Source organism: Erythrolamprus reginae, chromosome Z (genome assembly GCF_031021105.1).
Source record: "Erythrolamprus reginae isolate rEryReg1 chromosome Z, rEryReg1.hap1, whole genome shotgun sequence".
Lineage (NCBI taxonomy): Eukaryota > Metazoa > Chordata > Lepidosauria > Squamata > Dipsadidae > Erythrolamprus > Erythrolamprus reginae.
In genome coordinates, this window is record NC_091963.1 from 45544179 (window position 1) to 45571642 (window position 27464).

General features: G+C 37.1%; 1 protein-coding gene across 1 annotated transcript in view; it reads left to right on the top strand.

The window, feature by feature from the left end:
- The window catches only part of SNX10 (sorting nexin 10), a 49208-nt gene extending 28100 nt beyond the window's left edge, over positions 1–21108 (top strand). Inside the window, exons 6-8 of the mRNA XM_070767129.1 lie at positions 1375–1473; positions 18546–18758; positions 19177–21108. Of these exons, the coding sequence (XP_070623230.1) occupies positions 1375–1473; positions 18546–18758; positions 19177–19258 (394 nt within the window). The 3' untranslated portion in view covers positions 19259–21108. The remainder of the gene's footprint in view (positions 1–1374; positions 1474–18545; positions 18759–19176) is intronic.
- Positions 21109–27464: the final 6356 nt, after the last annotated feature.

The following is a 27464-nucleotide window of genomic DNA, read 5'->3' on the forward strand; positions in this document are numbered from 1 at the left end:
ATCACAGTTGGCCTATAAAGAATTATATTTTATTCTATTTTACACATAAAAGGCATTGAAAAAGCTTACATTTTTTAGAGAATTTTTAAAAAATCAAATGAAATAGAGGTAGTCTTACAACAGACGATTTAGTGACCATTTAAAGTTTTACATCGGCACTGGAAAAAGTCATTTGTGACATTTTTCACACTTATGACCATTGCAACATCTTCATGGTCACGTGACCAAAGTTCAGATGGATGGCAAGTATCTTATGTTAATGATGATTGCATTGTCCCAGGGTCATGTGATCAGCTATTGTGAACTTCTGATGAGCAGTCAGTGGGGAAGTGAAATGAACTTAACAACTGTGGCAAGAAAATTTTGTAAAATTGAGTAAAATTCATTTAACAACTTTCTCACCTAGCTTAAGTCGGGGACTATTGTAGGCAAATCTCAATTCTGTCAACTCATTATAAAGTAACCAGTTTTCTGATAGCATCCCTGAGTTTTAAAAAGTAATTGTCTTTACTGGAAAGTCTTTATATTTAACTATAGACTACTTTAGAAAACAAACGAACAGAGCTCATATTTGAATTGACTCATAGTAATCATGAATCTATTTTTTTCTTTTTAAATTTCTTTTGTAAAGAATTTAAGTTATATTTTCTTTAAAAAAAAAATCTTTATTAAATTTCTACATATAAAAACAGTCAAAACAAAACATACAAAGAAAAAAAGTAGGAAAAATAGAAAGACAAATCAGCTTAAAGCATATAAAATGTTCAGTTTCAGTAGTAAAGACATAAGTTGTCAACCATATTGTTGACTATCACTATTGAGCAACCTGATGTTAGGTATTTATGTCTAGTATGTGGAATTGTGTATTTATTTTCTTTAGTTCTGTATACTATATTTGTATTCATTTTGGGTATTTCTGAGGAAGGTACAGATTCCTTATTAGGGGTTTTATGTTCCATTGATTTTGGTACAGTGTTTCTATATTTTCATTATTTTGGGTAAGAAAGGAAGAAGTTAGGTTTTTTAATGTATTTTTTCTGTTTGAGCCATTTGTACCAACTTTCCCATATTTTGTAAAATTCAGATTTATCTTTTTCCTGTAGTTCCAAAGTCATTTTAGTCATTTCTGCACACTCAATGACATTATTCAATTTATTGGATTTATATGCCGCCCCGAGTTTTCGGAGAGGGGCGGCATATAAATCCAATAAATTGAATTGAATTGAATTGAATTGAATTATTTATAAAACTTAAAGTTGTGGGGGCTGTTTTTGTTTTCCAATTTTGGGCATATAGTAATCTTGCCACCGTTATAATATGGATGATTAAGTAAGTTATATTTTCATTTGCAACAATTATTTTCTTTTTTCAAAGACAATTACCAGACCTTCCACCTAAAACTCCTTTTTTTAATTCAAATAATTCTCAACATGTGGACCAGCGTCGCCAAGGTTTACAAGAATTTCTCCAAAAGTGAGTAGATTGGCTTTGAAAGTTATTTGTTGCTTATTACTTTAATGAAGTTGTTAATTTCCTATACCTGCAATACTAGTTCATCTCTTGTGCACGGCAGCCACCTTGTGGCCACAATTATAAATTTGCACTTCTAATCTTCTATGGAGGAGAATTACATGGCACACATGCTTTCTTTATTGTTGCATTTGATTTTTTTCAGTTTCCTTTTTTGAACCATAGCGTATTAGCGTTAGTGTTAAATACTCTAGTGTATTTAACATACTGTTAAATTTTTATTATTGAATTTGAAAACGTTGTTTTAAAATAGCAATACATGAATTAATCTTTTTAGCAATGTGAAGAAAAGCAATAGAATTTAATTAAAGCTGAAGTCCGTGCAAGGCATTGAGGTTATAAAGACCCAGTATTCTCTTTGATGTTTTTGTAAAAAATGGCAGTAAAGCTTTCAATAGTTGAATATTAGACATTCATAAGATTAGGTAAAGAAGGAAGGGCCATTGTCCACATGACTATTTTTCTGGGGTCCTTGGAGAATTTGAAGATTGATATTTATTGACATTAATGTTAATACTAACTTTATATTTTCTTTTTTTAAAAATCAACTTAGATGTTTTGCTTTTAGAAATCTGCTTTAGAGTATAAACAAAATGATTTTGATGACCTATACCAGAGATGATGAATGAGTGAATAAATGAATAAATAATGTGCACATATGTGCCATACCCATAATGCAATGCCTTCCCCCCACCCATGTGTGCAAAGCCCCCTCCCACACATGCGCACAGGCTCACTGGACCCTCTGGATTTTCTGTAGGCCTGTTGGGCCTTTTTCACCCTCCAGGCTGAAGGAAAGCCTCCAAGACTGTGGACGGCGAAAAACGGACCCAATGGGCCTACTTGAAGTTCTGAAACAAACTTCCCTTTGGGCCATTCGGCTGTTTTTCGCCTTCCCCAAGCTTCAGGAAAGGATCCAGAGCCTGTGGATGGCAAAAAATGGATCTGTTTTTCACCTCCCCAGGCTCCAGAGGCTTTCCTGAAGCTTGGGGAAGGTGAAAACGGTCTCTCTCCCTCTGGAAGGCCAAAAATCAGCTGGCTAGCATGCACATACGCGCTGGAGTTGACATAGGGCAAGCCTTGCGTGTCCTCAGATATGGCTACGCCATCACTGACCTATACAATAACCAAATACTTAGGAAAAATGGATTGAAACATTTTAATTGGTGTCAACCCCTTCAGGTAGACTAGGCCGGGAAATCATCTCCATATGACAGCTAAAATACAAAAGACGTTGAGATACTTCCTAAATTACAAAGAGAAAACCAAATTAGTTTTTGAGGCCAAACTCATCCCATGTTATATTTGGCGCATGTGATAGATTTTTTTAAAGACATAATTTTTATTGCGATTTTCCAATTAAAAAACAATAAAATAAACAATATAATAAAAACAAACAAACATGTACATCACACATATGTAAAATATAATTCCATTAATACAGCTTAACACCATTATAATTTCCTTCTTATTTCCACATTTACCTGGTTATGATTATTGTTATATACTCAAACATTTTTTCTTTTTTCCTATTCAATATATACACTGTTACTTATTGTTCCATAATTTCATACTCTTATTCACATTTATATACAGTATATACATTAAGCTACAATCATTTAAATTTAAGGTTATATCTCTCACATTTCCTCTTCGTTTTTGGTTTCATTTCTTCACATACTTTATTCTTATTTAAATTTATACATTAATTTTGCTTTGCTTTTTGAACCAATCATATCATCTATCCTAAATTTTATAATACCCTGTTTCCTCTTTCTCCTTCTCTTAGTTCCATGTTTACTTTGCTCAATTCAGCACATTCTAATACCTTTGAGTCTGATAGATTATATGAAAACAGTAAACTTTGTTTAGTAGCATCATCAGCGCCTTGAATTACATTTGAAAGACAATTGACAACCAATGAACTATTTCAACAAGGAGATAATAAAGGGTCTCAGTAAGGCTCCATTCATCAGCCATACTGCCCTGGTTGGACCTAGCTACATTTTTTTCACATTTCAAGGAACTTCTAGAAAGAGCACAGTAAAATAGTTCAGGTTTGAGATTATTAGCTGAATATAACCAGCACATTGATGACATCAAACAGATGGTAATAAAACATATAATTTTCCCCCAAATGACACTGAGCTTGGAATAAATCCAAGTGAACTTGTTTGCTAAAGACCACCCAGTAACTCATAACAGCTCAGATGGCATCAGGGCATCCGCGAAATATTTTGGAAGTTTGATTTTCTACCTGGCAGCTAGAAGAACAGTCTTAAGATAGTTCTCTGTGGATTCACCTAGAGAGAAGCTCCACTGCTTTTTCATTCAACGTAATTACTGTAACATAAAGCTCCCAATAAAACCTATGGTATGTTTGGTCAGATTTATTCATCAACCTGTACCAAATTTGTTCTAGCTAGCTATCCTCATATTTTATTTATATCATATTTATATCTATACCTTGATGTGATAGTATCTTGTCAAGGTATAGAAATATCACAAATTCAGATTTTTTAATTTGAGTAACACTGAGCTCACATATCTAACTTTTTCTGTAATGTTTTATTTTTCAAGCATTTAGCAGCCACATGGCTAGAATCAAAGTCCTCTTGGAAGCTTCTTTCACAAGATTTAAGCAGAAAGAAGAGTTATAGATTACAGAAATCTTGATAACTGGATATATTTATTTTAATAGCCAGTTTATCTCTTAAATTCTTTAGGATGGAATATCTTGAACCTCTTGCTAATCACCTTATTATACACTGATAAATGATCAGCTCACCTTTGTGATAGACTGTGCTCATAATATTATCAAACTATCACTTTCTCAAGTTCTGAGAAATCATTACATGATTTCCAACCTCCTCATATTAGATCCCAGATGAAAAGTTCATAGCAATAGCAATAACACTTAGACTTATATAATACTTCATAGTGCTTTGCATCCGTCTCGTAAGTGTTTTATTTAAATTTTAGGGGCCTCGCAAGGATTAAAGACTGAGTCAGTCTTGTACTTTGTCTTTTTCACTTTTTGAAGAGTCACCAGTGGTGGCTCACTAATTCCTGAAAGCTAACAGATCTGAAATAGAATTGATAGTACAGCAATGCTGTCTTGCATGGGTAGTTAAGTATGAAATACTGTATTTTTCGGTGTATAAGACACACCGTTTTCCTCCTTAAAACAGGCTGATAATTAGGGTGCGTCTTCTCCGAATGTAGCTTTTTTTCAGCCCTAAATAGCTGCTAACGATGTTCCCAGCTCTCACCTTGCTGGCTCTTGAATTGTTTCTCTCTGGGAAGAATGTTTTCCAAGTCCTAAGTCTTTGCAGAGTTTTTTTCATTACTCTAACTTGCTCTGAGTAAGTTTCTTTCTAGCCCTAACCAGGTGCTAACAATGTTCCCAGGTCTTACCCGCTTGCAAACTCTTTCACTGTTACTCTCTGCAAAGAATATTTTCCAAGCCCTAAGTCTTTGCGGGTTTTTTCCCATTGCTCTACTTGCTCAGACTGTTTCTTTCCAGATGCTAATGATATTCCCAGCTCTTACTGGCTTGCAAGCTCTTTCATTGTTACTTTCTCAGAATAAAAAAAAAATTAAGCCCTTAACCAGAGTATAAAGCTGACCAGACTAAGGATGCTAGCCAGATGAATACTTGGTAAGCAGATTCTTTTCCCTATTTTTCTCGCCAAAAACTAATGTGCCTCTTATATTCCGGTACGTCTTATACTCCGAAAAATACAGTACTTTAAAAAGAAATAACAAAGATGCCATAGTTCCCAGCTGACAACAGCAATTCCAGACAAAAGTAATTCTGATGTTTACCATATTTTTTGAAGTATAACACACACTTTAATTTTAGGGGAGGAAAATAAGTTAAAAAAGGCCTCTGCCTCCCAGCAACACAGACAAATATACTGTTTGCTTTGTATTTCTGTGCATGTGTGCCTATCCCATAGAAATAGCAAAGAATTAGAGAAATGTACATTATGGAAGTATATTAATGCCAGAAAATATTCTTAAATGTAATCACACTAACTCCTCTCAGTTATTTAAATATATGTAGTCCAAACATGACTAAGTCAGGATTTAACTCAACTGCATTACCTTAATACTAAACAGGAAACTGTTACATTTCAGACTATATTTGTATAGATCCGTTAAAATTGATGTGGCTTTCTGAAAGTATACATTATTCTCTATTATTTAAAAGAAGATAACAATAGCACTGGGTCTCTTCAAATCAATGATTTATTTTTTAAAAAACTTCATTTTATTCAGTTGTCTAGAACAATAATAAAGCAATCTTTTAAAAAATACGTTTAATAATTTGAACATTCTACCTTTATATATTATTGACTTATCTCGCATCCAGACTCAGCAACTGATTAGCACAAGAAAATAACATTCTGCCTCTGCCTCTCCTTCCCAATTTGCCTTCTTAAAGTTTTACTTTTGCTGGGTGGGTGGGGCTATATTTGGTATATATGATGCGCCCAAGTTTTCATCCTCTTTTGGGGGGTAAAAAGGGGCATTTTATATGCCGAAAAATATGGTATATCCAAATAGCTTCCAATCTAGGAACCTGCATTTAACTTACCTTGTATCCCAAATTATCCTTTTAATAGTTTAGAGAAGGAGAAATTAACTTTTTGCCTTCTATTTGCTAAGGTTCTCTGTAAGTTTCCATGGTCAAAGGAACAAGCACAGGTAGTCCTCAACTTATGATCACAATTGGTCCAAAATTTCTGTTTTTATTGAAACATTTGTTAAGTGAGTTTAACCCCATTTTACGACATTTCTTGCCACAGTTATTAGGTGAATCACTGCAGCTAATAAGTTAGTAACCTGGTTGTTAAGTGAATCTGACTTCCCCATTGACTTTGCTTGCCAGAAAGTTGCAAAAGGGGATCACATGACCCTTTGACATTGCAACGGTCATAAGTATGAAACAGTTACCAACATCTTAATTTTGATCACGTGAGCATTGGGATCAGAGATGGGTTCCCACCAGTTCTAATTGATTATTTAGAACCACTAGTAGTTCAGTGATGAGTCATGGAACCGATTCTATTGTTGTCTCTGTGAGTGCTGCCATCTTGGATTTTGCTTCTGCGCATGTGCAGAAGCTATTTTTAGATTGCTGTGGGCATGCACAGCACGATCCTGAGTGAGCCGGCAGCAAAAGGATCCAGACCCCACCCGATTAGAATGCTGCAAAGTTAGTAACTGTGAAAAACGGTCATAAATCACTTTTTTCCAGTGCCATTTTGACTTTGAATGGTCATGGAATTGTTGTAAGTTGAGGACTATCTGTAAACTAAATAAGATCAGAAGAAAACTTATAACTCTTAAAACAACCGTTTCAAGCTCAGAATGTTTATTTTTGTTTCTCTTTATTTAAATACAATAAAAATTTGTTCCTGGAATTTTTTTTCTATTCAAGAAAATAATAAGTTATTGAGAAGCAGTAGCAGTTATTTTCAAACTATCCATGGACGAAAAGTACTGAGATCAATGGGATATAACTTTTTCCCATTTGGTTTCATTGTGCCTATTTTAAACAAAATCTATTTAAGATTAATTCACTCTGTATTCCAACCTTTGATACTCAGAATTTTCTTTCTTTTTAAGAGGAAACAAGGGGCCTCATCTACTGTATTGTACTGTAGCCTGAGTTTTTCATGAATTCCTTTTGAAATCTTTGTGTATGCATTCAATAGAGGGCACCAAAACACAGGCTGTGTTTGCTTGTTTCTATAGATTAAATTTCTCACGATCACATACCCAGTCAAGAAACAAGGTAAATAGGCTGAGTAAATTTGTTGAAAACAAATTGGTGTTTTAGTTTTCAGCATACATGTAAAGCATGCACTAGTCACTATATTGGGCTACATAAGTTACAAAAAAAGTTTTAGTTAGAATAAGCTACGGTCCATTTCAGTTATATGTTCTCTTCTGACAGAATAGTTTACAATATACATTATAAAACACAATTTTCCCTGTCTGGTTTTGTGCATTTTAAAAATATGGCATTAGTTTTTTAAATACCCAGACATCACGTAAAGGTTGTGAGCCGCCCCGAGTCTGCGGAGAGGGGCGGCATACAAATCAAATCAAATCAAATCAAATAATAAAATTAAATCAAATCAACAAATCAACAAAAAACAAACAAATAAACAAAACATCTTGAAGGCTGCTTTATGCATAATAAGTTTATTTGAATCTCTAAAATTCCATTCTTAATATATTTTAAGTTCTCTATGCTGAATCTAATGGAAATAGAAGCTGTGGATCTGACTTGAGGAAATATAGGCTTTGTTTTCCACTTTCCGAACTTGGGCGGCTTTAGAATTGAGAGTTTAACAATATGTTAAATCAACACTGTGCACTAGCATGTACAAACATTTTATATTCTTTGATGCTTTGTATATTTATTTAATATATCTCAGTAATATCTGAGCTTGATACAAAGTATTAGATACCATTATAAATTAAACTCTTGTAATTTAAGATGCATGATTGAAAGGTTCATAATAATTTTAATTCAGTTATCTTGTGTCATAATACAACACTGTGCTGTAGACCTGTTCAAACAACTTCAGTTTAGTGCTTATCTGTTTTCCATTTTCTTTTCCCCTTTTCACCCACAAATGTGTATATTTGAACAAGGTTTTAATTAGCCTCTCCAAAATCTGAATTTTGTCAGTGTTTTAGCCCAGAATGTCCATCAGTCCCACAATAATACTACCTCAAGCAATTTGAGACTGATAGGACTGATGGACCTAATATCTGCAATATCGTTGACAATTATTGTGCCTTTTCTTCTTTCATACATCATAAACTAGACCAATTTGCTGACCTCATGTGAATGAGATTCTATATGTAAGCCAGCCAGGCTCCCTGGAGAGGAAGATGGGGGTGGGGCATAAACATTTAAAATAAATAATTGATTGATTGATTGATTGAATGGATAAGTAAATAAATAAATAATTCAACCAACCAACCAACAAGTAAATAAATAGATAAATGGTAGCCACTCCATACATATAGATATGATTATTGTTATCTTGGAGATAGACTTGAGGCTCAAAGTCCATTTGGAGGATGTTGTCTCATTTCACAAATAGTTGTCCACTCACAAAATGCCTGACATAGATGACAAATCATCCATTTACTGGAAGGATAAATTAGCTGCTGAGGATAATGTCAACCATTCCAGTGTGGTATTATTCTACCATCACAATACAGTGTTCCCTCGCTTTTCGCGGAGGATACGTTCCGAGACCGCCCGCGAAAGTCGAATTTCCGCGAAGTAGAGATGCGGAAGTAAATACACTATTTTTGGCTATGAACAGTATCAAAAACCTTCCCTTAACACTTTAAACTCCTAAATTGCAATTTTCCATTACCTTAGCAACCATTTAGATTATTACTCACCATGTTTGTTTATTAAAGTTTATTTAAAAAAATATTTATTAAAAGCAGACAAAGGTTTGGCGATGACATATGACGTCATCGGGTGGGGAAAAACCGTGGTATAGGGGGGAAACCCGCAAAGTATTTTTAAATTAATATTTTTGAAAAACCGTGGTATAGACTTTTCGCGAAGTTCGAACCCGCGAAAATCGAGGGAACACTGTAGTATATTATGCTAGTTCTTGTTTAGTAGTAAGCCAGTTTCTTATTTAAATCACAGGAATAATTAAAAAGTGGTCAAGACATAGAATCCACAGTAAGGAGATACTTAATGGCCACAGAGACATTTCACTCAGTTGTGCTCAATAGCTTCCCTTCATTTAAAGCCAACATTTTCAGCCCATCATATTGAGATATTGTCCATCCTGGTGATTATTAACTGCCTTTAAAAAAAAGAAAAGATATACTGTTTTCCAGCCACATCCCTTCTAGGATTTTGCTCTTTAAGCAGTGCTTTTTTTCAAAGATTCTTTTGATTTCTCCATCCTGTTATTGTTTTGGGCTGCAATCTCCCCCTCCCCCAGTTTGTTTGTATTTCTCTCCATCACTATAGCCACAGTGACTTTTGCGTCTTTCAGCAAAATATATTTTGTAAATATTCCAATTTAGAATGTGTCTATCCTTGTCTCAACAGTTGAAATGTTTGTGAATGTTCTAAAACATTTGTATCAACTAGGCCAATTGCTGTTGAAGGCTTCATTGTCACCTGCAATTGCTCAGACTAAAATGGAAGATAAAATAATTCTTTAAAGCATATAGAAACCAGTCAAGAATAGAACTGAAAGCATGTTTTCTTCACCATACATGCAGCTAGGTAATTGGAATTAATATATTTCAAACATAGCTATTTCTGACCAACAGAGGGCTGCAAATGATGCTTTCAAGATCTCAACTGATTAGATGAAACCAAGTTTCTCTTGGCAGCCCTCTGCAATCTAATTAACTTTTCTGATACCTGGAAACAAGGGCCAGATAAAATCACAAGCTGACAAGTTGTGATGCACGGACTCCAGAAGAAATGGCTGCATACCTAATTTCAATATCTCCTACGTTTACAATTTTTTAAAAAATCCCTATTAGAATAGTGCATTTAAATTAGTAAGGCTAATGCAGTGTTTTTCAACCAGTGTGCCGCGGCACAGTAGTGTGCCGTGAGACATGGTCAGGTGTGCCGCGAAGCTCAGGGAGAGAAAGAAAGGAGAGAGAGAAAGAAAGAGAAAGAAAGCAAGAGAGAGAAAGAAAGAAAGAGCGAGAGAAAGAGCGAGAGAGAGAGAGAGAAAGAACAAGAGAAAGAAAGCAAGAGAGAGCGAGAAAGAGAGGGAGGGAAGGAGAGAGAGAGAGAGAGAAAGACAGAGGGAGGTAGGGAGGGAGAGAGAAAGAGCAAAAAAGAGAGGAAGGAAGGAATAGAAAGAAAGAGGGATGGAGAGAGAGAAAGAGGAAGGGAGAGAAAGAGAGAGAAATATAGCGAAAGGGAGGAAGAGAGAGAGAGATAATTTTTTTGTCCAAACTTTTTTTAGCCCCCCCCTCCCCCCGCTCGATGTGCCCCAGGGTTTCGTAAATGTAAAAAATGTGCCGCGGCTCAAAAAAGGTTGAAAATCACTGGGCTAATGTACAGGAAGATGACAATTGGAATTGGGATTTTTGTTGCTAAATGATTCTGTCGTTAAGTGGATCATTAAGTAAGTACAATGGTACCTCTACCTAAGAACGCCTTTACTTAAGAACTTTTCTAGATAAGAACCGGGTGTTCAAGATTTTTTTGCCTCTTCTTAAGAACCATTTTCTACTTAAGAACCCGAGCCCAGAAAAATTTCCCAGGAAATTTGAGAGCGGCACGAAGGCCCGGCCAGTTTCCTGCCATTCCCCCTTTAATCCTGGCCACCTTAGGCTTTTCTGGGCTGCCAGAGGAGCCTTTCAGTGGTGTTTAAGGAGGCTTTGGCAGTCCAGAGCGAATGAAGCATTTTCCTTTCTCTGGGTGCTTGGAGAGGGAATAAACCACTTCACTGTGGTGACTCCCTTGCGCTGCCTCCTGTACACCTGGTGCAAAGTTGCCTCCTGGAGAGTCTGGGTGCGGAAAGGCAAAAGGGGGCGCTTTGCCCCAGCTGGATCAACTCAGCTTCAGCCAAACCAAGGAGTCACCACAGTGAAGGAAAGGTACCAGCTACAAAGCAAGTGAGTGAGAGGAGAGGGGAACCCTTCAGCATGGGAAGGAAGAGGAAGCAGGTAGCAGCAGCAGCTGCCGCCACCTTTCAGTCAAAGGAGCAGGAGGTTCCCCGCCTGGATTTTTCTCTGGCACAGTGTACGGGAGGCAGCCTCACACCGGATGTATGGGAGGTGTGTGCTCCTGCTCACTGCCTCAGAGTCCCTCTTTTTTTTTTTGTAAGCCTTAAAAGTTTTGGATTTTTTTGATTCCCCTTACCTTACCTTTTTCCTTCAGCAGCGACTGTCCTCCTCTTCTTCCTCCTCCTCCTCCCACCCAAATTCCGAGCTTTTCTTTCCTAATGGGTTTGCACACATTATTTGCTTTTACATTGATTCCTATGGGAAAAATTACTTCTACTTACAAACATTTGTACTTAAGAACCTGGTCACGGAACGAATTAAGTTTTTAAGTTGAGGTACCACTGCATTTACTTGCACTCTCCTGCTAGCTTTTGACAACCAAAGTTAGTGGGAAAACTAGCAGCAAATTGCAAATTTCAGGTTGTTTACAAACAGACTTGCAGGCAAGTTAATGGCTACTGCCAAATGAGAAAGGTTGATGAGCAGTGAGGGTGGTGCTGTGCAGAGCTCAGGGGTGATTTCTCTGCCGGCTTCCCCATTGACTTGTGGGCAGCTGGTACAAAAGGCTTCAAATTGAGATTGTATGATGTGGAATGTACAATGCTGCAACTGTTGTAACTGCGAGTTGCTTGCGAAGTGTCCAAATTGAAACCATATGATTGTGGGTGCTGGCTTACTAGGAACAGGGCTAACCATCATATATTTGGCAATGTTGCAACTTTGAATTGTTGTTAAATGAACAGTTGTGATTCAAGTACTGTCTATCAGCTACATATTCAATAGTACCATAACATTCCACGGTAAGGTAAAATATATCTACTATTGGAGATTTTTTTGAAACAAACAACAACTCTGAGATTCAGATATATAATAGAATAGAATCTATATACAGTGGTACCTCTACTTAAGAACTTAATTTGTTCCGTGGCCAGGTTCTTAAGTGGAAAAGTTTGTAAGTAGAAGCAATTTTTCCCATATGAATCAATGTAAAAGCAAATAATGCGTGCAAATCAATTAGGAAACAAATAAAAGCTGTGAATTTGGGTGGGAGGAGGAGGAAGAAGAAGAGGAGGAGGAGGACAGTTGCTGCCCAGAGCAAAGGGAGGTTTATTCCCTCTCCAAGCGCCCAAAGAAAGGAAAATGCTTCGTTCACCCTGGACTGCCAAAGCCTCCATAAGCGCCACCTCTGGCAGCCCAGAAAAGTCCAAGATGGCCAGGATTAAAAGGGGAATGGCAGGAAACTGACCGGGCCTTCGTGCCGCTCTCAAATTTCCTGGGAAATTTTTCTGGGCTCGGGTTCTTAAGTAGAAAATGGTTCTTAAGAAGAGGCAAAAAAATCTTGAACACCCGGTTCTTCTCTAGAAAAGTTCTTAAATAGAGGCGTTCTTAAGTAGAGGTACCACTGTATTATGATTTATGCTAAACCAAACCCAGACTAGCCGCATTACAGTTTAACCCAGTCATATAGGTAAGATGGATATGGAAATAAGATAACTTGTATTCAGATTGGGTTTTATCATAGAAACATAGAAGTCTGACGGCAGAAAAAGACCTCATGGTCCATCTAGTCTGCCCTTATACTATTTTCTGTATTTTATCTTAGGATGGAGATATGTTTATCCCAGGCATGTTTAAATTCAGTTACTGTGCATTTATCTACCACGTCTGCTGGAAGTTTGTTCCAAGGATCTACTAGTCTTTCAGTAAAATAATATTTTCTCATGTTGCTTTTGATCTTTCCCCCAACTAACTTCAGATTGTGTCCCCTTGTTCTTGTGTTCACTTTCCTATTAAAAACACTTCCCTCCTGGACCTTATTTAACCCTTTAATATATTTAAATGTTTCGATCATGTCCCCCCTTTTCCTTCTGTCCTCCAGACTATACAGATTGAGTTCATGAAGTCTTTCCTGATACGTTTTATGCTTAAGACCTTCCACCATTCTTGTAGCCCGTCTTTGGACCCGTTCAATTTTGTCAATATGTTTTTGTAGGTGAGGTCTCCAGAACTGAACACAGTATCATCTGGATTTGGTTTCCACATGTCTCTATTTAAAGAGATGTGGAAAGAAGGAACAGACTTTATCCTGTGATGCTTAAAACAGGTTTAAGCACTGTCTCCGAACAAGTAAACTAGAAGCCAAGTGTATTAGGCAGGACTGGATAAAAGGCATAATAACTGATCAATAGCTGATGATTTAAACTCCTTCACTGCCTCTCTTTTCAATCCAAATCTGTGTCATGGATGCAGAGGGAAAATATGAAATACTGTTACTCCTAAGAAAATAGTAGGAAAATATATGGGAATATAAAACCAACTTTGCGGATACGGAAGAAAGGAACAAGTTGTTAAGGGGAAATTTAAGGAAAAGATTTTGAGCTAGAGGGAAACAAGAAAAAAGAGCCTCAAAACAATCCCATTGATTTAAAGATGGGACAGAAACAGTATTGCAGTAAGATTCTGTTATTCTACTTTTTTTGCAATAAAAATGCATTTCTGAAATTCCTGCCCTGCTCTTTTCCTGACCTGGTTACCTCAAAGGACTGATAGGCATTAGAGGCCTTTCAATATACAGTGGTACCTCGAGATACGAGTTTAATTCGTTCCGGACCTGGGCTCTTAAGTCGAGCAGCTCTTATCTCGAACGACTTTTCCCCATAGGAATTAATGTAAATAATTTTAATTGGTTCCAGCCCTCAAAAAACTCACAAAGTTAGTCTAAATTATGCAGAAAGACATGTTTTTAATGAAGAAATGTACATGTACATATAAATGAATAATGAAGTTTCTTTCACTTAACTTGTAAACTTTCTTAAACTTTTAAATTTACATATGTTCAACTTCTCTGCCACCCAATCCTGTAGGACAGAGGTCCCCAACCCTTTTTGCACCAGGGACCGGCTTTAAGCGATCAAGAGAGGAATGGGTGAATGAATGGACGGAGGGTGGGAAGGAAGGAAGGAAAGAGGGAAGGGACAGGAACAGAGGAAGGAAGCAAGGAAACTTATGAAAGGGGAGAGTAAGAGAGGAATGAGTGAAGGGAGGGAGGGAGGGAAGAAGGTGGGAAGGAGAAAGAAAAGAAGAAATAGAGGAAGGGAAGGTAAAAGAGAGAAAGAAAAAGAGCAAGAAAGAAAGCTGCAAGCACCCCCCCGAGCCCCCCAGGCCGGCTGCAACCTTTTAAAACATGCGCGCCGCTTCGCAGCTGTCTCCTGAAGCCGAACGCGGAAGTTAGCGTTTGGCTTCAGGAGACAGCTCCTTGGCGCTTGTATCTCGAATTTGGGCTTGTAAGTAGAACAAAAATATCTCTCCCCTCCCAGCTCTTATCTCGAGTTGCTCTTAAGTAGAGCAGCTCTTATGTCGGGGTTCCACTGTATGTCTGTTCACACTTGGTATGTTTGCATTTCTAAGATACCCTACCTGTTTTTAATTTATTATCTTTGAACTGATCATTTTTTTAAGCCTCCAGATGGCACTATTAAGCAGAAAAAAGAATGATTGTAAAGTAATGAATCCAGTGAAAAATAAAAGTGGAAATTGAATTGTAGGGGCAGGGGAGGGCTAATGGTAGCCTTGATATGCTTAGATCAACCTGTACCCTTATCACTTTTGTTTGCTGTTCCCATATGTTAGGTTACCAGCAAGTTAATAACAGTGCTTTGGCAGTTCAAGGCTTAACAAAATTGCACTGGACATGAAATAAAGTTAAAATGAATTTCTGTCCAATATCATTGACATTAGTGTTCATTATTTTTGCGGTGCAATGCCTCAAACCATCAAAGATCAATTTTAAAGATTACCCATTATTTTACAAAGAAACTAAAATGCATTTCAAACAGTAACAAAGAAATAACTGGTGTAATCGTATCAACAGTTACTTAGTTTTGAGTTTGGTGACACAATCACACTACTAAAGCCACCACTGAAAATATCTATTGAGAATTAAATTGTAGGTATGATTTAAGATAAAATAATACCAAACTGATTTATCAGTAATATTTTTCTCCCCTCTTTATCTCCATCCGTATATGCATACTTAAACAATATTGTCTGGTTATGATGTTCTGTTAGGAATTTGATAAGGATTTTTCTAAGGGATGAGAAAAATCTTATCAGGGATGCAATGATTAATGCTTTGTTTGGGATTTCTTATGTGACACAATTCAGCTTGAAATGGAATTTAAAGAAAAGTTGTGTACATTTTTCAGATCAAGGTCACACTTAACCTTTCAATAGGTTGCTGAGGTAGAGAGTATGCTACCTGGGAACAAATAAGACATTTAAAAATAGTTTTGATTTGATTCATTTTCATTTAACGTACATTTTAAAGATATCGTGATTTTCTTCTATTTGTCATATGAGAATTACAATTATTACTAAAAGTAAAGGTGAGGTTATGTACCATTTGTTTAAAGCTATGGATGTTACTGTTCTCCATTCATATTTGGTCACAATTCAATTGAGGTCCAGAATTCCAGAAGATAGTAAGTTTTCCCACTAAGTTGTTTTTTTTTAAACTATACAGTATTGTGCCTTTCTTTATGAACGATATCCAATATCTTAAATTGATATGTGCATTAGAGCTGAAAATGGCAATTTATACTTGATAAAAATGATATAAGCATTACATATTTTAGAATAATTGAACAGTTCTATGATTAAGACAAAATAATACCAAGTAAGATTATCAGTAATATTTTTGTCCCCTCTTTACTCCCAACGTGGTCTGAGGGGTATGGCATATGCGGCATCTTTAATGACCACGGCAATTAGTAGTATCCACTAGACTTGACAAATATCTGAGCCTTCTGCATAATGTTTATGTTAATGTGCATGCATTTAAATAATATATCAGAGCATTTTTGTCTGCATGTATGAATTATATCTGTATGAAACCTTGAAGGAATTCTTTGATTGTGGCTTGGGCAAAGCATTCTCTGCATACAGATCCTCATTGCATGCTTTCATGTATTGTACTGGAGCTGCTGCACGACAAATTGATCACTTGATAATGTTCAGTAGTGTTCCGGACATATATATGCAGAGTATATTTTCACAGCAGAAAGAAATTGAGATCCAAAGGTATGAGAACCTGGTTTTTTTTACATCAAGATGCCACATTGTCCACAACTGGAGGTTGAGGTGCTTCAGATAAGAGTGCTACTTACATACTGATAAATTCTGTATTATCCAAGATGTCCTTATTTTAAAGACTAAATTAAAAACTTGGAGGAAGGAAGTTAATAGGCTAGTTTTGATTTTAATGGAGGAAGAGTTTCAAGAATTGGTATTATTTCTTTTATATTTCACTTTATTTGCCCAAAGTATCAAGTTAGCATGCATGATTCCCTCTCCTCCAATTTTATTTTCATAACAACTTTGTAAAGTGGGTTAGAGTTAAGAGGGCTTGGATAGACTGAAGAAAAATCCAAAGGACTTTCTAGGTAAGTAGGGACTAAATTCAGGAAACAAATGAGTATGGATGGCCATTGTAGGGACAAATGATGAAACAGGCATCATGATACATGTACCACTTCTTTTATATGTGCATCATGACATTGCACATACTTAATAGAATAATTTAAAATTTTAGCACTAATTTCATTATTCTCCTGCCTAGCTGTTAAGAGATTAAATCTCTGTAAACTTCCATATATATGTGTGTGTATGCACACATATATGCACACACACACACACTCATATATGCAGACACATACACTATATATGCTGTACACACACACACACAAAGATGGCTAAGTCAAGAGATGCCTTCATATTTCTTATCTAGCACACATAATTGAGGTCTAAACCTCATTTTATTTCACTCTTCTCTATCATCCCAATTTTGAAATGATTTGTCTTCCTTCCATTCAAGAATAAGCCGCAGCCATTGTTTTACATATTTACCTGCAGTAAATAGTTCAAATGCTATTTTTCTATTCTATTGAACTGATGAGTCATTATTAAAATATTCTTCACTACACCAGACTTCCCTAATCTGAAATCTTGAAATATTTTAGACTACTTTTTTTTAGGTTTCATTATTTTGATGACAAATAGGCTCTAATATCATAATATCTATAAGACATGAGGTTAGGAAGGTGGAATAATGTCCATATTGATTCTTTCACAGCTATGTTTAATATAATTAACCCACATGTGCTTTCTCTAAAATAGGATTATGAGATATTTTGAGATTATTTTTCTTTACAGAAGGCAGAGTACAGGATTGGTTATTCATATTAAAATAATGAATTCTCTGGTAGACTGTTATCTTGAATAGCCCATTAAAAACTGGAGTCCTGAAATTGTTCACTTTGACTATCCTAAGTTAGATTTCAGAATTGTGATTAAGAGAACATTGAATTGATAAAAGTAATTAACTGATATCAACAAAGTATTAAGTAAAAATCCAAGAGATTTAAACGTCCACAATTTTAATATAGAAATAATACTATTTTTGGTTTTTATTTGTTGGATTAATAAATAATAGAAATATATTTTAATGTTGAATAAAACTAGATTGGAAAAAAATAGATTTTATGACATAGTGTGGTGGAAGCAAGACCATTCTGTTGTTAATAAAAATATAGCTGGATATATTTAATATTGTATTAAATTGTTTAAAATATTTGATGAATTGAGCATTCTCATTTTAAGATTAAATGGTGGAGTCAAAAAACATTTTTTTAAATTAACTAAATTAAAAGATTATTTTCTCCAGTCATCTGAACGTTGTATCAGTCTTTTTGAAAGTATTTATACATGCACAGATGCACACAAAAGAAATATTTCTGTTTTACATAGGCATCTAATTTCTGTAAATTCTATAATGTCCTTATTTTAAGGCAATAGTTTTATTACAGAATAAATAATAGTTTAATACAGAATATGTAGAATTACTCATTATGCATCATTTCCCATGTTAGTTCTTCCACACATGAAAGCGCATATTCTTTCCCCCCAGCCAAACTAGTAATCGATTCACATGGTAGCAACAGATGGGGAAATTGAAAAAAAAATTCTTAAAAATTACTTATGTAACAGATGTTTGTAACTATTAGCTTCATGTTATTTTACTCACCTAAAATCCCAAATACTTTAATAAAGGTAAGTATCACTTACTCAAAAATTCTAACATTTATATTGCATTCAAACTGCAATGAGTACTAAGTTAAAAATAACTTTAAGGCAAAAAATATTGAATAAATGTTCTTGGAAGGCAGATGAAATTTTTGTATTTTTTTTTAAAGGGTACTCCAGAATCCAATTTTGCTTTCAGACAGTAGACTTCATCTATTTGTACAAACACAGCTGAGTCCTGAAGACATTGAGGCCTGTGTATCTGGAAATACGAAATATACAGTGGCTGACGCAATCGATGACTTTGCTAATTTGAAACGACGATTTCCTGTAGAACATGAAGAGAAGAAAAAAGAAAATTATGCAGATTCAGATTCTGAGAGGTTACTGCCTTACATTTTGCTAAACATGCATATATGAAAATAAAAACACTTCAGCATTTTTGTTGTTGATGCAATGCTAAGATAATGAAAAAATTAATTGACTGAGATTTTATTGAGCTGTGACAGCTCATCATAGAAGTCTTTGCATACACCTCCACATTGAATTAATGAATGCAGTAGAAATTCAATTATCTGCATTCTGATTATGTGAATTTCATTTAGTCAGACTTGAATTATTCGCGTTTAAATTATCTCGCTAAAAAAATATCCAACTGCACTCCAAATGACTAATTAAAAGTCCAAATTTCCTGTCTCTCTTTTGTGACTGGGGATAATTAAAGTTCTCCTCTGTTACTCAGGCTTTGAGTGTGTTGTGAAAACCAATTTCCTCCCCCTCCCTTTTTTCCCCCCTCTGCAGTTCATCCTCTGGGCTTGAACACAGTGGTGATGATAGCAATTCACACAGACATAAAGCAAGCAGAGCTCCCGAAGAACCCTGAAATATTATTTGCACTTTGCTGTTCCTGGAATGACAGGCCTAACTTGAAAGTTGCATGTGACCTTTCCACCTACTTCCCAAAGCACGTGCTTTCTGTTTTGAGAACAGTTTTGAAAAATATACAGTATATGCAGTAGAGGTCATATGGGCTGGGAATTATTGAGATCATAGTCCAAGTTATTTTGCAGGCCAAGCAGGAAAGACCTGATTTATGTTGTTGAATAGTTATGAATTACATCTGCAGAGACACCTTCAGTATCTTAGATTTCCTGGTGTAATCCTTTGGGGGTCGTTATAAGGGAGAGCAGAGAAAACCTCTGAATGATTTTGAAGTATGTTGGAATATTTGACTTCAAAATGTACAAATTCTATTTTCATTTGGCATTTTAAATGGCCACATAATTCTATCATATTGTACAAACCTAACAGTTCTAAATCATAGGTAATATATAATTAAAAAATAAACCTCAATTTTCAATAAGATGTATTGCCAGGTAAGTATGCATATGTGCTCAGCAATATGGGAATAAATGACCAAATTAGTTTTAAATAAGCATTCTAAAATATTAGTTTCATCTCAATAAATACTTGAACCCTGTATAATCAAAATTACAGCTTATCAAGTGCTTCAGTCAGTATGCTTAGTTGAAGTCAGTAGGTTTAAGCTTGCCTAACAATTGTCACAGGTCATGTAAATATGTTTCAGACCCACAATCCCATTGGAATTGAAGTACATCGCATTTGAGGGTACCAGGTTAAAATAATCTAGTATGCCTTCCTTTTTGATAAAGAAACAATTTCATATAGCAAACCTTCTTTGCATGATAAAAGAATTTTGCTATATTTTCAAATTTTTGTTTTCTCTTTCTAGACTTAACAGTGAATGAACTAGATTTTAACCAGCAGGAAATAACAAAAGATAATTTAATTTTTTAGGGATATATATGTTTAAAGTATCTAGCTGGACAACTTCATAAATTCAATTCATTTTGGAAATCCTCAGTAAAATTAATTGGTTATCCAAGCCAAAAATGTATTTATTATTCATGTTAAGTAATACTTTTTGAAGGTTGTGAAATATATTTTGGAAGGGGGGAAGAAGTGGTAAATATTCAGAGCCAACAATCGTTTTGCTATTGTGGTTGAACGTAAATTAATATTGCAATTATTTTATTTTATTGGATAAAACTGTTGAGGCCTAATTACAAAAGAGTGTGAGGTAACTGTCTGAACATGTAAGTAAAATCACCAGTTTGCTACTGTAACAGTAAAAGGGACAAAAGGCATCTAACTGAGGAAAGAAAAAAAAGACTGAATAAAATGGAATAAGGTACTACCACTTACTAAAATTACAGAAACCTAGAGTTGTTACTGTGAAGCACTTTAAAGCAATGTGTATGCTATAAATTAAGCTAATTTTGGTATATGATGTCAAGACTTATGTGATGTCATTTAATTGATGTCTGCTGGAGGATAAACAATTATTTCAGGCTTAAGTATAGTAAATAGAAGGCTTGGAAACCACTATTATATTCAAATTCCACTGTGAATTGCGGGATTTGATGCAGTTTGTCATTTGGTTTATCTATACGGTGCATATTAATCATGTTGCTTCAGTATTACTACGTGCATGCTTTCCATACAGCAAACCGCTACATGCTTACCATGACATAAACCCATTTAAATTATTTACTCTGGGGTGTATCTGATTGCAGCTTGACCCTTGAAATGTTTTATGTCTATCAAGTGTCTATTAGTGAAATACTTAATTGCAAATGTATGAACTCTTAAAATATTTAGAAAATGCTTCTATTTTGTTACATTTCCAAAATAAAACATTTTCTATATTGACTTATTTTTGCCTTTGCAGTCTTGATTTTGAAAATTGCAAGATTATATCCAATTATAAAACCCGAATGCACAAAAATTTACATATATATGTGTGATATGTGTATCATATGTAAATATATGCACACACTTAATAATGACATTTTAAGTAAGCACAAATAATGACATATTTTAAGCAAGCACAAATAAAATAAGTTAATTTTCTAAAATAATCCTATTAATTTTCCAAGTCTCATTTTGGGATTAGTTTCCCCCATATCAGATTTAAATTGTTCCTTTTAGGCAATATAAAGACACGAAAAAGGAATTTGCTTTCTATGTTTACATATTTTTCATAGTCTGTCAGCCATATTTCAATATATTATGGTAAGACAAATTTTATCATTTACTGTACATACATTTTAGGTAATTCCCACACCTTCATTTCTGAAGACTTTTTGTAACAAATGGCTATTTACAAAGCTTTGCAAATAAATTCACATTTATTCGTACAGCTCATTTTATAAATTAAATCTGGTAAATGTTTATATAAAGCAGGCAAAAATATCTAGCAGAGTATGAAGCTTATTTTCTTAGTAGTTATAAGCAGCAGTGCATTAATTTAATATTTCCCTAATAAACGTTTCCCATTTTTAAAATTGTTTTTGCAGTGATACTTTGTTTAAATTTTAAAAAAGTTTTTGTTCCAGCTTCTTTCTAGCAAATCCTTTTTACAATGTGGATTTGACAACCTTTTCTTTAGTATATCACATTTTACAAGATTTAAAGTGGAAATAATTTTTTGTAATTATTGGGAAAACGTTTGGACCCCTGCGAATACAATATTTTCTCTTGCTCATAATTTTATGCCGATTAGAAATAATTTAGGGAAATATTTTTTTACCTAGAGTTATCCATCAAATAGGAAGAAATGGTTAGCTATCGAGTTTAACCTCATAAAATCAGACAAATTAGAAAATTATAATTTGCAAAAGGCCAAGGGGGTAAGGATCAGTGGACACCGGTGACACCTCTTAACTTTTCCGCTTTTCAACGTAACCCTTAACTTGCTGGCCTTCTCTGCTTTGCAAACACAGTCGCTTCGGACGAGCCGACTGCTTAGAAATGCGCCTTCACTCTCTTTCTTCAAACTCAAAAACTTTCCCTTTCATTGGTTAATTGTTTCGCCGGGAAGGGTTTGTTTGTTTGTTTTCAAAAGATACTCTATTCAGCTCCGTTCCCCGCTACCGACTTGATTTTTGGATTTCTCTGCAGCTCCCCGATCGTCCCCACCCGGTTGCTATTTCTCTCCCTGCACGAAGCAAAAAATAAAAAACAAATCCATCCTTAAGCCACCTGGCTTCATTTTAGGAGAAGCGAAACAGGGATGCCTGACCATCAGCTATAGCCACTAGCGGCGTTCCTCTCTCTCCAAACCTGGTTTCTTGGGCCAGTTTTGCACCTTAGACCTGGTATAGAGGATAGTAGTTCGACGGTTTCTTACCTCAAGGCCTTGATCCACTTTTTTTTTTTCTTCCACCCGCCTCCCCCATTTTCAACCCCGCATTCTGGACATTTTCCCCCCGCAGCTGCAAATGCCGCACGCGGAATCGCCGGCGCGCGCAGGGCGCTGGCTCAGCAGCAAGCAAGCAAGCAGCAGTTCGCTCGCTCGCTTCCCCCCTCCCGCCCGGGGAATGTGTGTTCCAGGCGCCCTCCATGTGCCTGAGATTTGCTGGGGGCTGTTTGTCAGGGGGAGGGAAAGAGGGGGCTGTCGCCGGCCGTAATCCCGTAACCCATAGCAACGGCCCAAATCAAGGGAGCAGTAGCCCGCTAGTCCAAAAGGCCCATAGAGAATACGTCGACGCGCACCTCTCCCTCCCTCCTCCCAGAAAGCGATGCGGTCGCCTTGGAACATCAGTGCGGAGACGGGGTTGTAAACGACAAAGGATTTCTCAAGGCATCGCTCTCCTTGCAAATACTTCATTGCTTCATCCACCCCACCCCACCCCCTCCGCCTTTTTGGATGAATGTATGAAATGACAGGCAGAGGAGGCTGGAAAATGAGAGGCAAATATGCTGTGGGGGGCGGGCGGGGGAGACAGGGAAGGAGGGCGAGGGGTGACGACGACATTCCCAGGCGTCGGCTGGATGGCGGGCTTTTGTTATGCAAACGCCTAGGCAGCCGATCTGTCGTTCTCTGTGCAGGGACCGAGGTAGTCGGGTGACTCCTTGAAATAAAGGTCAGCGGAGCTGGTGAAGGAGGGCGGACAGCAGAAGCGGGTTATTGTTTTCTCAACGCTCTGCGGTGATGCAGGAGCTTAAACGCTGGGAAAGAAAAGCAGGATGTGGTGCTGGCAACCCTGATTCGGGAGATTGGATTCTTTTCAAAAACGAGAAACACTGCACGGTTTTAAAACACCCAAACCTAGGACACTTGTTCTGAAGAAGAGACTTTGCCATGCTCAGTAGGCCATGCATTTTTTTAGAATAAGACATAGTCTAGACATTTCTCAAGCTCCTCTTGAAATAATAAAATCCTCCATGTATCACATGGCCATGCAACATGCTAAGCTATGATTGGCTTAAACGTGATATGCTGAAGGAATCACAGCTGAAGAGTTTACAGTGTTCCCTCGATTTTTGCGGGGGATGCGTTCCAAGACTGCCCGTGAAAGTCGAATTTCCGCGAAGTAGAGATGCGGAAGTAAATACACTATTTTTGGCTATGAACAGTATCACAAGCCTTCCCCCTTAACACTTTAAACCCCTAAATTGCAATTTCACATTCCCTTAGCAACCATTTAGATTATTACTCACCATGTTTGTTTATTAAAGTTTATTAAAAAAAAATTATTAAAGGCAGACAAAAGTTTGCCGATGACATATGACATCATCGGGCGGGAAAAACCGTGGTATAGGGAAAAAACCCGTGAAGTATTTTTTAATTAATATTTTTGAAAAACCGTGGTATAGACTTTTCGTGAAGTTTGAACCCGCGAAAATTGAGGGAACACTGTATATAGTTTATTAACTATAAACTCAGGCTTATGAGGCTACTGGTTGGCATTAGCACCACACACTGGCTAAACTAATAATAGGCAAACTACAGTTATCTGTGACACTTGAAATTACATGCTACATATTTGTCATGAGTTCAGTTTCCATCATATAAGCAGTAGGGTATTTTGCTACTCTGTCTTGCTCAGTATATTTTATGAAATCAGTCAATGTGCTTACAGTAGTTTATGTTTTAATGTGTTTCTGCTTATGTCCATGATGATAACTAGCACCATCAAACAACATCTGCCTGTCCCAAATCCTTGGGAAGGACTTGATAGATGGATAAAAATACCAAATCCAGTGTAAACTTCTGATTGACCAATAACAGTAGAAATAATGGTGAAAAGGGCAAAAAGAATCAAGCATTGACTATTTGCCAATTCATCAGCACCATCTTGGTGAAGATGAACTGTATGGGTTTTGATATTGAACTGACCTGCATTCACTCATTGCCAAGCAATTTAGCAACGTACCACAAGGAAGTAAAATTTAACATTGGTTAACATTTTGCAAATCCTGTCCAATAATAATGCAATGTCCAGCAAAAGGGACAGTGTTGGACAACTGCAGGCCAATTATCTGCTTACCAAAATCTTTCAAATTTCTGACTGGTATTGCAGCTGATGCTGTCTAATTGCATTGAAAACAAACTCTTCCCTTCTGAGCAAAATTAAAATCTTTAAAGCCCTGCATGCCATGGTTCCAGGCTATTTGATGAATCATCTCACCCAAATGGGACTAACCTGTCCCGGCAGAAGAGGCATGCTGTGGGCTCTGCTGGCCAAGGAATTTCAGCAGACAGGGTCCAGGCACTTGCCCTTTGAAACATCTTGCCCACTGCTCCCATCCTTTAGACCAGTGATTCCTAAAGTGGGTAGTATCGCCCCTTGGGGAGCATTAGGATAACTTAGGTGCTATAAAGCAAGGGGCCAGCAGGGGGTGCTAAGAGGGGCAAAAGGGGCAGCAGATTGTTTGCAATACCAGTAGCAACAGCTGACTGGCCAGACCCCCAAACTGGTCCTGTCCCTGTGCCACCACTTCCCATATCCACCCAATAGCCCACTTGTTGTTTTTCCTGCCACTTGGCTCTTCCGGTCCACCCTCCCCTCAGCCTATATACGGTAACTTGTTGCCCTTTGCCACATGGCCACTTGCTTCGCCGAAACCTCGCCAATGCCTTGCCTTGCCAACACCCCGGTCATTGTGAGTCCTTTGCGAGTTAGGCAGCATATAAGTCCAAACAAACAACAAATAAATAAGAGGATTGGGAGGGATGCGTGGCCCTCTGGAATGGAAAGCGAGGCAAGAGAAGGCACAATAGGATGTGCTGCCCTGGTCCTGCTCAACTGCACTTCTTCCAGCCCATCCACCCCATGGGACAACGAGACAATCGCTGCGCCTCCAATCCCAGCCTTACTCACTGGGGCAGCTGCTGCACCCTGCCCATCTCTACCCACCACCGTTTCCCACAAACTTTCCAGGAGATGGCCAGAGTGAGGGGCGGGCAAGAGTATTTGAGCCTGGTTAGCACTCGGCTTATCTTCCTGGCAAGGCTTGGAGATCACCCAGCAGACCCATCTGCTAGCTGTCCATTTTCTGCCTGCCCCGCCAAGGCCCCCGCCATCCCAGAGACCACGCTCCCAGACAGCACACGACAGGGGCTGCGATACTGCCGGAGCACGTTTGCCACCGCTAGCACCCCTCTCACTTTCCCAGCTTCAGCTCCAGGATTTTTTGCAGGCCGGGAAGCGTCAGGGCGCACACCTATGGAGCTCTGCTAGGCTCCGGGCTGGCGAGGGCCTTAGCGGGGCAGGCAGAAAGTAGGACCTGGCAGATGAGTGCTGGGTGGTCTCCAAGCCTTGCCAGGAAGGTAAGCTGAGTGCAGGCCAGGCCCACGCACTCCTGTGAAAGAAAATTGTTAGGAAAGAGAAAGAAGAGAGAAAGAGAATGAGAAAGAAAGAAAGAAAGAAAAAGAAAAGGATGTTAGGAAGGAAGGAAGGCAAAAAAAGAAAGATGATAGGAAGGAAGGAAGAAAAAAAAAGAAATGGTAGGAAGGAAGGAAGAAAAAAAGAAAAAGGGGGAAAGGAAGGAAGAAAGAAAAAATGAAAGAAAGACTTAGGACCACAACTGAACCCAAAATTTTCATTGCTAAACAAGAGGTTCATCACATTTTACAAATTGACCACATCCACCTGGTCACCTAACCACCAAGCCACACCCACCTGAAGGGAGTAAGGGGCACTGAGGATGAGTTTGTAGCACCAAGGGGTGGAGTGAAAAAGTTTGGGAACCACTGCTTAAGGGCCTAAAAACCTGGCTGTGCCAGTTGGCTTGGGGCCCAAACAATGGTGCATTATGCTGAAGGTGGTTGATGGATTAAGAGAAAACTCAACCTTCCCCCTTTGTGCAGACTGCTACCTCCCATCTTTTAAATTGTATTTAGAAATATGTATTTTATGGGTTTATTGGCTTTTAATGTAAGTTGCCCAGAGTTGCGTTCAGGTGAATCAACTGAATGAATCAATAAATCAGCTCAAAAACAGACAAAAGATCAAGCCCTACCTTTTATTTACTTATGTATTGTATGCTGTGTGTCTTGCAGTCACTTATATGGAACACTGATCAAACACATTATCTGTACAAACACAAATCCAAATTTAAATCAACAAATACATATCTATAAGGTATATGGACAATACAATAGATGAGATAAAATATTAAATTAGGGTAAAACCATGATCAAAAATCTCAATAATAAACCACCATAGGATTGATGTTATAATTTGATATCTAAGAAAGCTAATCTAACTGCTTTTAGTTAGATGGCTATGATGAGATCATCCCATGTACACTGAAATTTCGTTAGGAGGCATTCTCAACTTACATGTGTTATTGTTTGTTCTGATGTCATGAGCTCTCAGCCATTACTCAAAGAGTTTTGCTTTAGTTCTGTCATGACCTGTTCAGATTCTATTCAGGTCCTCTGTATTTTTATGGAACATAGTTGCCAGAATGTAGATTGACAATAAGACTATCAAAACAGTAAAATAATTCATCTTCCTGGGCTCTAAAATGAAAGTGGTGACTGCAGACCTGAGATCAGAAAACCTATAGCACTTGGAAGAACTGCAATGTCAGGGATGAATAACATCTGGGACAGTGTTTCCCAACCTTGGCAACTTGAAGATATCTGGACTTCAACTCCCATAATTCCCCAGCCAGTTGAAGTCCAAATATCTCCAAGTTGCCAAGGTTGGGAAACACTGATCTGGGAGAATAAAAGACATCATCTGCACAACCAAATACAGGTTAGTTAACAC